Consider the following 13,416-nt stretch of genomic DNA (forward strand, 5'->3'; position numbering starts at 1 on the left):
TGAGTTCTTTGGTAGAGTGAATAAATCTTTGAAATTAAATGTACCCAAACATCATTTGTCACAAGAGACCCTTTGCGCTGCCGAAGAACAAAAAACAGATACGTTTGCATGTCATATTATTATTTAATGTCTATCAATTCTTTATGGCCATTTGTGGTGAGATTATGAGCTACAAAAAGCAATTTGATCTCTTAAATAAAAAGATTGACTATTGTAAGTTAACGATTGAGATACCCTTTCATACATGTAGGTCTAGTGTCTCAGACATTTTATGGTTATTGAGCATATACTAGGTAAATAAAAAAAAATAGGAGGCTACATGTACTTTTGAAAACCTGCTTAATTCTTCAACATTGGATAAGCTTTACATTCCAACGATTGGAGATTTTCAGGTGCTTTTTTTTATTTTCCAGGGTTCTGTCGATCACGGCCGAACCCCGTGTAATTTTTCCCTGATGCATACGCAGGGTTTGTATTTGTTACAAATTCTGGAATGTCGTCGGAAATTTAATACTTATTGATTGAAGTTCCAAAAAATTTCATTTTTTCTTGGCCTGTCTTGTATGTTTGGCAAAAATATCGGGGCCCTACCTTACAAAGTGTTGCAATTGATCTGATCAATGTTAACTATGGAAAGCCAGCAACGCCCACATCTTTAATGCATGTTGGTTTAAAATGTTTTCTGGGTATGATGTATATTCAAAAACTCATTGTTTTCTTTACAATTTGGTGTGTACCCGTTTGTTTACAAAGGACAGTTGCAAATTTCCTGTTGAAAAAATTATGACAATAATGGATTTCCGTAGAGTTACGAGTGATGGGATCAATCGTAACTATTTTTAAGACGGGCGGATTTGTAGTTTTATAAATGAGTGTACATGTCTATTGGTGCGTCATAGAAATGTACATTTTTTTACTGGAGGAAGAAATGGAAAATCTGGTAAATTAGCTAAATATTTTGAAGTATCAAAGTAACTTAATATCTGCTACCCTATTACTCCATGTTGCAATATTTTAAATTGCATTCAACCCATGTAACATGATTTAATTTTATACATACTTCCCATAAGCCCTAGCCTGAGATATATTTTGAACCAAGGGCTCATTGTATTCAGCACGCAAAGAGGAGTAATAACCAGGCATGCTTCATCACATTTGTAAATCAATGACCAGTTCTCATTGAATACATAAAACTTTTAGGAAGTTTTAAACTATTCTTTATTCACTCCTCAAATTTGCAAAATTTAAAACTCATTCTGAAAACAACTCAAATATAGATATAATTTGAGCTTAAAAGTGAACTAGAATGTAAAATTTTTATTGAAATGAAATGAGAATATTTCATTATAAAATGTTTAGATAGTAATTTCCTTGCATTCCCAACTTACGATACTAAAGCATTATGATTATCTTCACGTAAATGAATTACATTTCATAAAGAATGGAACAATGTACCTTAATGGAATTATCATTTTGTTCTGTGCATTTTTATGTATCAAATCATGTTCCATTAATGAATACCAGCAGTCATGATAAAAAGAAAGTGCAAAATTGTGAAGCGTTGTGGCCCAGTGGATTAGTCTCCGGACTTTGAAACAGGGTCATGGGTTCGAATCCCAGCCATGGCGTAATTTCCTTTGGCAAGAAAAAGTTGTGTGCGCTGTAATCTTAGTAATTACGGCTGCTAAGCTACATCTGAGTTAATAATATCCAAGTCCTTTGGAAGCGCATAGAGACATTCATATTTGTGATTTGCGCTATACAAGAACTGCTTATTATTATCCTAAAGAGACATACTAGTACCATGCAAATATTGGGGCCTGGGGCAATATTGCCCCCGAAATGCTCAAAAGAGCCCTGGAAAATATCTATTTGTTGCAATGTTTAACTCGAAATGGACTGGGCTATTCTGACACCTAAGAAGGCGGGGGGGGGGGGGGGGGCTGAGGGGGCTGATTCAGCCCCCGTTATGATCTTGGCTGTTGTTCGCGAGATTACGATGTGTGTTACCCATGATCAAATGTAGCCAAAAAGAAAATCAATATCACAATTATTTTCGTATGTATTTTATTGTTTTGTAAATTTCTTATGTATTTCTATGTTTTTTACTTTTTGTTTTTATTCTTCTACCAATGGAAATCATTAGGAACTTTATTATGACCATAAACACATTAAAAGTAATTGAGTTTAATCAGTCAAAGGAAAAATGATACATTTACGAATTTGTGCTAAAAATCACTATTTGCCTTGGATTTGTACAAAAATTCATGTGTTTGAGCAATTTCGGAACCGTGTATCCAGGGGTCAAATATTTGGTCTCAAAAGTTGAGCGAGTCTTGAAAATAAAAAAAGTCAGCCAGTGGCTCGGTAAAAAATTTAGTGCGGCAGATTTATCATAAAAAATGGTCAGGGGGGGGGGCTGAATTAGCTCCCCTGTCTCATTAGTGTTAAGCTTACTGGTATCCAATGTTGTAGATTCAGCCAGTAATTAGTACCAGAAAATCAAAAATTATTTTTTGCGTGCAGTATATCTCTATGGGTGATGGGCAGTTCCCATGTCCACCTTTTAATTGCACTTGTGAAATAGTTTGTCTGTTAGAAAACCTGGACAATTCCTTTCAATTGTTCTTCTTGATTGTACAGAATTCTGCATCCCAAGCTCAGCTCCAGAAGAGAGGCATGTTTCTTCTCAGATTGTCCCCAACTCTCAGCCAAAACGTGATTTCTTCAGGAGAAGGTGATCTTAATAACAACTGATTTGAGTTTGTTTTACAATCCATATTAGTACAATAATATTATGAAAGTCAAACCTAGTGTCTAATGCAATAATAATGATAATAATAATAATATACAAAATTTATAACGTGCTTTATACAAGTTTCAAAGCCCTGAGAAAGAAGGGGGAAAAAGAATACAAGATACATGTATCTCAGTAAATTAAGAACAACAAAGGAACTGAAAGTGAAAACACCATTATGACAAATTTATTATACGTACAAATAAAGAGATAAACAGCGAATACACTACTTAAATATAACGAGTCAATAATCATGTATGTAAATTTAAATAATTCTAATAGCTAAGAACACAATTTGACTTTAAAAATCTGAACAAAATATGAAAATGCAAATTAACTGAGGGGTATAATTTCATACAAAAATAATGAAATATTTTGTTTTCACAAGTATTACAGTTTTAATTTTTTGTTTTCACAAGTATCTTGATATTTGTCATTTCTTTTATTTTTTCTGATAATAATTGATCCTAGAAATAAAAAATAGTAAATTTGAAACAAATGCTACAGTCATATGAAGAGCTCAGTTCTAAAAGTTACTATATCCGTTTAAACAAAAATTGAGTTGTTGATATCCGATATCATTTTGACATTTGAACCAAAGTTTTGACCCCAATTTTAGGATCTACCATTAGAAAGTGCATCTTTTAATGTCACCTTTCCATGGAATCATGTGTATACATGTAATGTACAGTCAGCAATTCCTTTTCTTGCAAAGCAACAAGGTCGCGGAATCGAGCTCTTCTTACATTGGATTCATAAGATCCTTTGATGTGTCACATTTATACGTTGATCTGCTTGTGTTTATATTACAGTGGTAGATTTCCAAGTCCTTTGCTAAGCGATATTACTGAAGAGAGTACATTGAGTAAAGGCAGCAGTGGTCCCAAACTTGGTATGTAATACATGTAGAGATGATGATTTAGATTTAAAGGATACACACAAAGAAAATTCACGATAGTGATGATTATAGACAAATTATATATGAATGGAAAGGTCTTGTCTTTTTATACACAAATATGTCACTAAAAAGTCTTACAGATGTTGTGGAAATGCAAGAAATGAAATTAATAGAGACCCTTCTCAGCCCCCCAGGCAGACATTCACGCGATCGAAAACAGTCGAGAATAATGACGTCACATGATCGACTACACACTATCTCTCTGTGCATAATACACTGATACACCTTCCTGGTCTCTATTTTTCTTCGAATTTACCGTTTTCTTCATGTGTTGTGATATCCGATTTTGACATCTTCAGACTATAAGAGAACCAGAACTGTGTTACTTTGTCCATTTTTATTGAATTATGAACTGGAAAGACCGATTTTGTCCACTCGACAGTCTTCGTTGTGTTGCTCTGATTCCAAGCTGTACGGTCCCATTCACTTGCTGCCGATGCAGGTTACGCTGTTTGATCCAGTCAAAAGTCAAGGTAAGCATGTTTGGAAACTAGTCTGTACTTGTTCTGACGATGCATTCAGGTCAGATGACAGATACAGATCTGATATAATTTTAGAATCATGCATTTTGGCATGACTACTATTAAAATTAAAAAGTCTTTATTTTAGAAATAATGTTTTTGCACAATTCCAGCAGATTTTTCTTCACAAAGACTTCAGTCAGATTTCTAAATAAACTGGTCAGGACTCAGGCGATTAAATTATTTAGGAGCACTGGCATGGACCATGGCTGAAAATATGCTGTTTCAGAGGAATGTTTGGCATTATCGTAGTTTTTGTCACCAGTCCATTCACTGCCGTTTATTTCGTCAACGGCGGTGATCCACTCCCATTGACTTTGTACACAACGAGCGCACAAACACCAAATTTCACGATAAGGCCGAATGTTTTCACGATAAGGCCAAATGTTAAGTTTTTATTATACACAGGTCTAGTACCCAATGCGTTTATGCTCAGGAGGGCCCTGTATCGTATACATCCAGATACACAGAATTATATCACCATAATGCCGATGTCATGAAGCAAGACAAATTTTCAGCAGTGGTTACCCTGATCATGCTGATTCCTGGCCAAAACTAGAGTCTGGTGTTTCTTTCTGATTAGAGTGCTTCTACATATGAATGCGTAGTGCCTTCAACATAAAACAATGAAGATAAATGCACTCTTTGTAATGACACAGAGTACCGTACTTCAAGTGATTCACTACCGCTAAGCGGTAAGTAGAGTGGGGCCTACACAAACATCACTTGAGCGTTGAGGTAGAGCACCAGTGTTCTGAGTGGAATTTTTCAGGTGTCTAAACCTACTATTATGATTATTTGTTGTTGACCGGGAATTACATGCCACCGCACGTCGTCAATCATCAAGATAATGAAATTCATACTTTGATTTGATTATTTAAATTATTTCTTTATTTTTTCTCTCTTCTACACACAGATCTGCACACTTGCTGACTCTGGTGACTTCTGGTCTCTGCTCGCTACTTCAATCTGGGAGATTCCATCATGTCCTCTTACTGATTTGGATATAGCCATTTTTTTCTTCACTCTTTCCAGGAGCTACGGTGCAAGTTTTGGACTGATAATGATGCAACAGAAAATTTATCTTTATCGATCTTGGAAACGATTTTGAGCACAGTTTTGGAGAGAACTAAAAAAATTGACTTGGACAGGAATACAGCTTGTCGAAAATAAGAACACACAACTTAAAACGAAAAAAACAATTTTAATGTTATTAGGGCATTTTGCAAGAAATTTTCTAATCAATCACACGTCCCAAATCAAGGGTAAGTCCTTTGATTAAAGAGAAACATGTACATGTAGTTGAACTGCTATTGCAACTCGACCTTATTACGCTTGAATTTGAATTTAAGACTTACGCTTGATTTGCAATGGAACATAAGTTTCTTGCAGTGCCCCATATTTGTGTTTTGTTATCAGATATCTAACGTGCTGATTTTTCTCGAAAGGTATAATATATTTGTCCTTTTAAACGGTATTTGAATATGGGTACGCCTTTTATTTGTTTTCCACAATATTTATTGCATGTACATGTATGAACAGAAGTGAAATATTTATTGTGAAGCACTGAATGTTGTGTGCTGTTGTGTGATGGTTCATCATTTTTTTTGTTCTAAGACTGTAAGCCTGGTGGGTGTGAGGAAGTGGCCTGGATGAAAGAAAAGTGAACATGTGCCCAATTACAGATTTGCATATTTTAAGACAATTTTGTTTCTGGATAAATATTGCTATGCATTCCCTACATTAAGAGTAAAGGAGAAGTCCACACAATCAAAAATTCATTTGAATTTAAAGGAAAATAAGATATTGCAGGAAATTTCATAAAAACTTTGATTCAAATTTATATAATTACTACTCTAACATTGAGAAATTTTGCCTAATTTATAAAACGATGATATGCTCATCTGTGTCGATGTGCAAATTACACTAACCGTTATGTCACATGCACTAAGTTCTTTTGTATTTTGTTGTTTGATATATTTACATGACATTTAGATTTGATATTTAATTTTCTATTTATTTTCTGAAAAATTTTCAGAGGGATTTTAATTCCTCCAAATAACATTTAGAGTTACAGTTACGTAAATGTAACCTATTGTGTTCGGATGAAGAAATTCCTATACTCAAATCTGCAAAGAATTAAAAAACAAAATGCCACAAAAAATTAGAAACGAATGTGATGTGAGTGACAACACTAATTTGCATATCATTGTTTTGTGACTGTTTTGAGTAAAAACAGCAAGGGAAATTACTCTATTCAAATAATTTTTAGTTGATGTGGACTTGACTTTTAACTCATCCTGTACCCCTCCCATCCCAAATAAGAGTAGAATCTAATCAAGAACTTGAAAATCAAAAGCAGCAATTAAATAAGATTTGATAAATACAGGTCTGAATGGGATTTCACAAGAAAAAAAAGCTGGGTAGGGACGAGAAGGAATAAAAAAAAATAAGCAAGTTAATCCGAGTTTTGAACCAGGGTCCTCGCACACGACAAAACGATGGCCAACACGTTTGGCCACAAACCATTCCCTACATTATGGTGGGCTTTTAAGATATATGAAACAAAGTCCGCTCGCCGCTGTGGGCTAATCATGTTTCGGCAATTCAACTGCAATTTCAATCATTTCGCGATGGATATTGCCGTGTTATTGTGTGGTTCCTGACTTTGTTACGTAATGAAATTTCATAATTTTTTTTCAGTCGTGACGAAGAATGTCTATGCTTTATATTGATTATAATATCAATTTGTCGCAAGTGTGATTTCTAAGTGAAAATATGCTTTGTTTATTCAAATATATTTCTTGAAAAAAAAATCATTTTTTCTAAGCTAAATATCGGTTACCAAAATACGTTAAATGTGCACTTTATTTTACTGTTCAGTAAATTCAAACTTTTATCTATATAACAAGACCAATCTTGTGAGGAATAAACAATTCTAAGAGCAAAAAACGCTGATTGGAAAGATCGTCTTCAATGGGCTGCTGTCAGCTCAGCTGCTCACGCTCATTGTGTGACGTCACTCAGCTGGAGCTCGCAAGAGGACCGATGGAAGGCAGAAATATGGCATGAAAATAAATCATTTTTGAGAGCTGATTTCTGCAAACTCTAATGACTATTTTGAAAAGTGAAGTTATATATCTGATTAGTAATACTTCCCCTTTACAATGATGACCACAAAAAGGCATTATAAAATACTTTGGATTCTTCGGGTGTCTCCTTTAAGCTTATTTTAGGGGAGATGGAGCAGATGAGAGGAGGGAAAATGTAATGCACCAGCATTATATTACAGCAGCACACAAAATATGTTTACTGCATCTTTTATCAAATCAAAATCATTTATTTCCACAATAATATAAAAAAACATTACAAATATTTACAAAATAGGATAATACACACATATGAAAAGGAAAAATGAACCAAATTTTCTCTATGTATTAGACATTGAAACCTTATGAAGAATCTTTATCAACTGACTTGCCATCTTCCTAATATCCTTTTTAAACATCATGCATCTATTGTAAAAACATTGGTCCCATAACACATGTCTTGACTGATTGTATAGATTTTTGATGATTGATAGAATATTGTTAATGCAATGAAGCAATAATTTTTTTTTCTACAATCACTCGTTCAGTTTTGTGATACAGATATAATGGTATGATACTAATATGATTGGACGTTATGTAATAATCATATATAACTTTGGGTTGATAAATGATATTACATTCAGCAATAAATATGCTGCCTTAAATAAGGCTTAATTGAACTGGTTTATGAAATTTGATTTGAACATGACTCCAAATATATTCACTTAATAGCCAATAAAACTGCAAATTAAAATATGTACTGACTCTTTGTGAGTTAGTCCAGGTCCAGGTGACAAGCTTTCAATGTGAAAGTTTCTTCAAGGTTTTAGTTTGCAAAGTAAACAAAATTTAACTAAAAATATTCTTTTAAAATCTTTAAATCAATATGAGAATATTACTTTGTTTTGAGAATATCATTTCTTGGGTGATTTTCACTGTGTAGGAAAACAAGTACCACAAGCTTCTAGTCAGTCAGATGAGACCTCTGAGCTTATGGTGATAAAGAGCAAAACCAAACCTGAGACTGCCAAGGCCGACTCTACCTCTACAAGTTGCAATGGGAAAGACCCCTATGACTTTGTGGATTCCTCTTCTGTTGGGAGCTTCCCAGTTGGTTCCAGGAAGACTCCTGCTAAAGGTAGTGGAGATGATGGTACCAGTACAAAAGCTCAAAAGGGTGGTGAAATGACAGCTGCAGCTAAAAGGAAGAAAGGAGGACGTCCTGTTGCTCTTTGCGAGGAGGATGGAACTGAAGAAAGCAGTCAAGATGAGTTTGTGGAAAACAGTCACAAATTTGGACTAAGGAACAAGGGGAGTGCCAAGAGTATGGACCAAGGTAAAAATCAGCGATCTGCCAAGGGCCGAAAGACGTCAGCAACGTCAGACCACCAGCAGGAAACTACCGAGACTGAAGATGATGCACATGAGAAGCCCCGCCAGTCGTCCAGGAGAAAGATGAAAGGGAAACTTGACAGTGAGGATGCATACATACAGCGCATTCAGAAGGAAACAAAGGAACTTGCAGAGTTTGCGAGTCGGATGCAAGACCAAGAAGAGGAGTATCCAGATATTGAGGTTGCAAGAGATGTGCCACTTGTGACTGAAGCTTATGATGACACTGATATCCGTACTTTTGTAAAGTCTGTCATGAAGAGTCTGCCTGAGCGAAGGATGAATAAGGATGTCCTCAAGAAGCCTATCCAAGGAAAAGGAAAGACTCTTGACAGACAGGACAAGACTTTTGATGATGAGCTAGATAAAGAGCCATTGTGTGCAGAGAAGAAAGATCCAGAGGTAGATGATGCGGAATGTGGCCCCAGAAGGCAAAGCTCCTCAAGTTCGAGAAAGAGGAAGTTGAAGTCCATATCAAGAAGTCTAGATGCTGAACTAGAAGGAGAGGTAACTTCAGAGCCTCACAAGAAAACTTTTCATAAGGACATCTCAAGAAAAGCAGTTGAAACAGCTGCAGGAATGTCGACAAAATCCTCCAGAAGGTCTGTGAGGGAATCTGTCAAGGGTGATGAGAGTCTTACTGAGGGAGAAATGAGTGTGGATGACATGGTTAGTGCACACATGGAAAGCATCTTGGGCGACAGATCCAGTAGCATTAAGAAGAGTACTTCAAAGAAAGCTGAGGACAGAATGAAAGAGAAAAGGGTGGCTTTACATGTGGAAGAACTTGAGGTGGACAGTGAGGTTTTGAGGCATGCAGAGGACAGTATATCCAGACGGAGTAAGACGATTGTGGCACTACGGCGTAGTTCTAGTAACATGCACCAGGATGAGGAAAATAACATTGATGCAGAGAAGGTAGAAAGGAAAAGATCTGGAGATGAGATGCTTCATACATCCAATGATAAAAGCAAGAGGACCACGCGATCATCAATGTCTTTCAACCAAGGGGACCATGCACTGCATGATCAGGTACCATCTCCTAAACATCACAAAGAAAGGAAATCTAAATACGAGAAACCAAGATTGGAACAATCAGACGATGACAGCATGTATGATTATGAACGTGATTTGCAAGATCTTCAAGCATCTAGGAAGAAGATGAAACAAGAGAAATCTAAAAAGCAGGATAGTATCACCAATAAAAGCAAGAAATACACACCTAAAACAACTACTGACAAAACCCCACCATACTCTGCTAAGAAGAAAAGAAGCATGGAAGACAATGTAGAAGTACATGAAGAAGTTCAATTAAGAATGACCAAAGCCAAGCCAGTGACCACCATCGATAAGATGGAAAGGTCAGCACTAACATCTAAGGTGTCCAAGGACAGGAGGACACACTTTGGATCACAGATCGAGGACTCGGATTCAGAAGAGATCATGGAAACTGCTACTACTACCCCGCCTGATGAAACGTCTACTGTTGTCTCGGTGGAGAGTTTCAGCAGCATGTGTAAGGTATGTTTGCATAAGTTTATTTCTTATGTTTTAAAATACTTTTGCATTGTTTTTGTTGCTCATTGCAAATTTCATTTATAGGAAATATACTTTTATATAAAGTTATGTATATACATACATACATTGCTATCAATTTATTATTGTTATAGCTTGCTACCACCCAAATGTGTCGGGATAGACTTTGGTATGATAGTCTAGATATGAAATTAAAGTAAGTCTAGAATCCACTTCAAAACCATATTTAAATCATGGTAATATTAGTAGTAGTGCAAAAATACCATTTAACGAAAATTGAGAGAATAACAAGCTTGCCTTTCCCCCAAAAATGCCCCCTCACATTGCTTTTCGTAATAAAGGTTGTTCCTTGGATGTATGTACTCGCTGCTTTCTCGGCCGCTCCACGTATTAGAGGATCGCACTTTATTTTTTCTCCCTGTCTTCTGCATGTCTCGCACAAGATTTTAGTCACATATGTGATACCCTCTGCAGTTGTTTCCGTTTTGAACCCAACCCCTAATTAGTTGATGCATCCTATCAATTCGTAGTCCACTCGAGACTCAAAAGATAGAGAAGTTTTAGCTGTTTTACTGAAAAAGAAAAAAAGTCCAATTATCAGAAGAAGATGTGAACATAGTGCAGATAAAGTTTGGTTTTTAAAACTTGTTTTAGGTTTAACTTGCTCTTGCACCAAACATAAAATATGCAGATGTATTGGTTGATTCATCCTGTGATACATTTGGACTCCTAGAGCAATCTATGGTGTTATTGAGAACAATTCACTTATCAGTAGTAGATGTGAACTTAGTAGATTTAAATCTTAGTGTTGAAAAATTGTGTTAGTGTAACCAGCACTTTATGCACCAAACATAAAATATGCTGGTGTTTTGGCTGTTGCATGACACAATACATTGAGATTCCCAGAGCAATCTATGGTGTTATTGAGGATGATTCAATCATCAGCAGTAGATGTGAACTTAGTGCATTTAAATTTAAGTGTTGAAATTTGGTGTTCGTGTAATAATCGCTTACACCATTGACCAAACATGAAAAATGTTGGTATTTTAGTTTTTTTATACATTTGAATTCTAGAGCAATCTATGGTGTTATTTAGAACAATCCAGTTATCAGCAGTAGATGTGAACTTACATGTTCTCTAGTACGTTTAAAGTTTGGTGTTGAAAAATAGCCTTAGGGTTACCAGCTCTTACACTTCATATGAAATATGCTACATGTAGTGTTGAGGTTGATTTGGCTTATAATGAATTGAGACAGAGCAATAGATTGTGTACAGTAAATGAAAACAATCCAATTGTCAGCTGGAGATCTGAATTTAGTATCGTGAAAGATTGGTAAAAAAAAGTGGTGTTAGTATTGAAGCAATATTATTACCAGCAATAACGTCACCGGGAACAGTGATTTTCCATTAAAAAATGGCCTTTTCCATGTCACATAACCTTAAATGTACATGTAAATGCCGTTTCAGCATGTCTAGAAAAATGGAAATCCCATTTCCCCAAAGACTTTGTGTACATGTAAAAGCAATATTTCTGTTTACATAGAAATCAGTACAAATGCACAGTCCATTGACATAGGTACACATTACCACATAGATGACATACAAATATTGAAAGACATGAGTGAACAGGAAATGTCACAAAAGCAAAATAAAAATAAAAATACAGAACACAGCAGAAACCTGGAAGTTATCTGGAGCAAAGACAACAAAGCGCAGAACAGCAATAGAAATTGCTCCCAAATCCTCAACGAAATACAAATATCAACTGGCCACAAAACACGATCTTCATTACTTCACTAATTTGACCAAGACTGTTACAGTGAGGAATGGGGTTTGAAATCATTCTAAAAAATCTCTTTATTTTGATCCAATTGATTTCTATTGCTTAGGACTTGTTGAAATCTAGTAGAAGAGGGATTGCAGCAGGCCGTACAAGACGGAAAGTACAAAAGGTGGATTACACAGAGCTAGAAAAGTGAGAAATTCCACATTCCTTATTTTCATTATTATACATCCTCTTTTTTACTAACATCATGTGTGTTTCTATTGATATGGAATTAAAGTTCTGTGAAATTTCTACCTACATGTACATGTATTTAAGTCGCCTGAGACACCAGTAGGGGAAGGCGGGGTAAGTTGAGCATAGGGGCAAGTTGAGCCACCAGCCCCAGGCCAATAATGAATGAGTCAGACATTGTGGTGGTGTCATGTATTGATGACCCATAGCATAACCCCTAACCCCACCACATTGTTTTCCACTTTGAAACAAAAAGTAGTTTTTTAGAGGGAAAAATATGAATTTCAGCCAAAAAAGTAAAAAAGAGTGTGAAATAGATAAGTACTTTATTCACACACACGTCTTTAAATATAATAAAGACATGATAACAACATTGTTAGTCCAGGTATGGATCTTCATTCTTGTCATAGTCTTTTATATGATGGATGCATGATAAATGTGTGGATACAAAATTATCGCACTAAGTTGGGACTGGGGTAAGTTGAGCCAAACAGCATGGGGCAAGTTGAGCCATGGTAATTCTTATGGTAATGTATCTTAAAAAACAAACAAACCATAAAAATCGATTGAAATGCAGGCTGAAAGGAGCAAATTTACATGACTGCTCTTTTCCTTTTAAAGGATGTTAGTATTTATAGAGAATTAGCAAGTGAAAAGACTTCAAACAAAAAATTGACATGCTGGTTCTCCCCCATACATTTTGTACGTAGTTTTTGTGGCTCAACTTACCCCAGACAGTGGCACAACTTACCCCATATATGGGGCAAGTTGAGCCATTTGACATCGGTTTTTTCAAAGGTCACGATGACTTTCAGTGTGGGGGTAGAAAGTTATATGTAGGTGAAAAACATTTCCCAAGAATCAAATTTAAAGGCAAGGTACTTATTTCTACAATAGTACTTGTCATATCAATTGTAACATGCAAAATGCAAAAAGTGTCACAACTTACCCCGCCTTCCCCTACTACTGGTATGTTCAATATCAGCTAAGAAAAGCTTTGAGATGACTTGGTCCAATCAAGATTTTGAATTTGATATTTCGGGTGACACAACATTTGCTCCAGTGACAATTGCTCCAGGCTTTATTTAGTCTAAGAAAGACATAG

The 13,416-nt window shown here is 35.7% G+C and overlaps 1 protein-coding gene across 1 annotated transcript in view; it reads left to right on the forward strand.

Annotated features, from left to right (window-relative positions):
- The window catches only part of LOC121431287, a 55,194-nt gene that overhangs the window by 20,133 nt on the left and 21,645 nt on the right, over positions 1-13,416 (forward strand). Inside the window, exons 17-20 of the mRNA XM_041628795.1 lie at positions 2,644-2,737; positions 3,610-3,689; positions 8,309-10,278; positions 12,184-12,269. Of these exons, the coding sequence (XP_041484729.1) occupies positions 2,644-2,737; positions 3,610-3,689; positions 8,309-10,278; positions 12,184-12,269 (2,230 nt within the window). The remainder of the gene's footprint in view (positions 1-2,643; positions 2,738-3,609; positions 3,690-8,308; positions 10,279-12,183; positions 12,270-13,416) is intronic.

Source organism: Lytechinus variegatus, chromosome 17 (assembly GCF_018143015.1).
Source record: "Lytechinus variegatus isolate NC3 chromosome 17, Lvar_3.0, whole genome shotgun sequence".
Lineage (NCBI taxonomy): Eukaryota > Metazoa > Echinodermata > Echinoidea > Temnopleuroida > Toxopneustidae > Lytechinus > Lytechinus variegatus.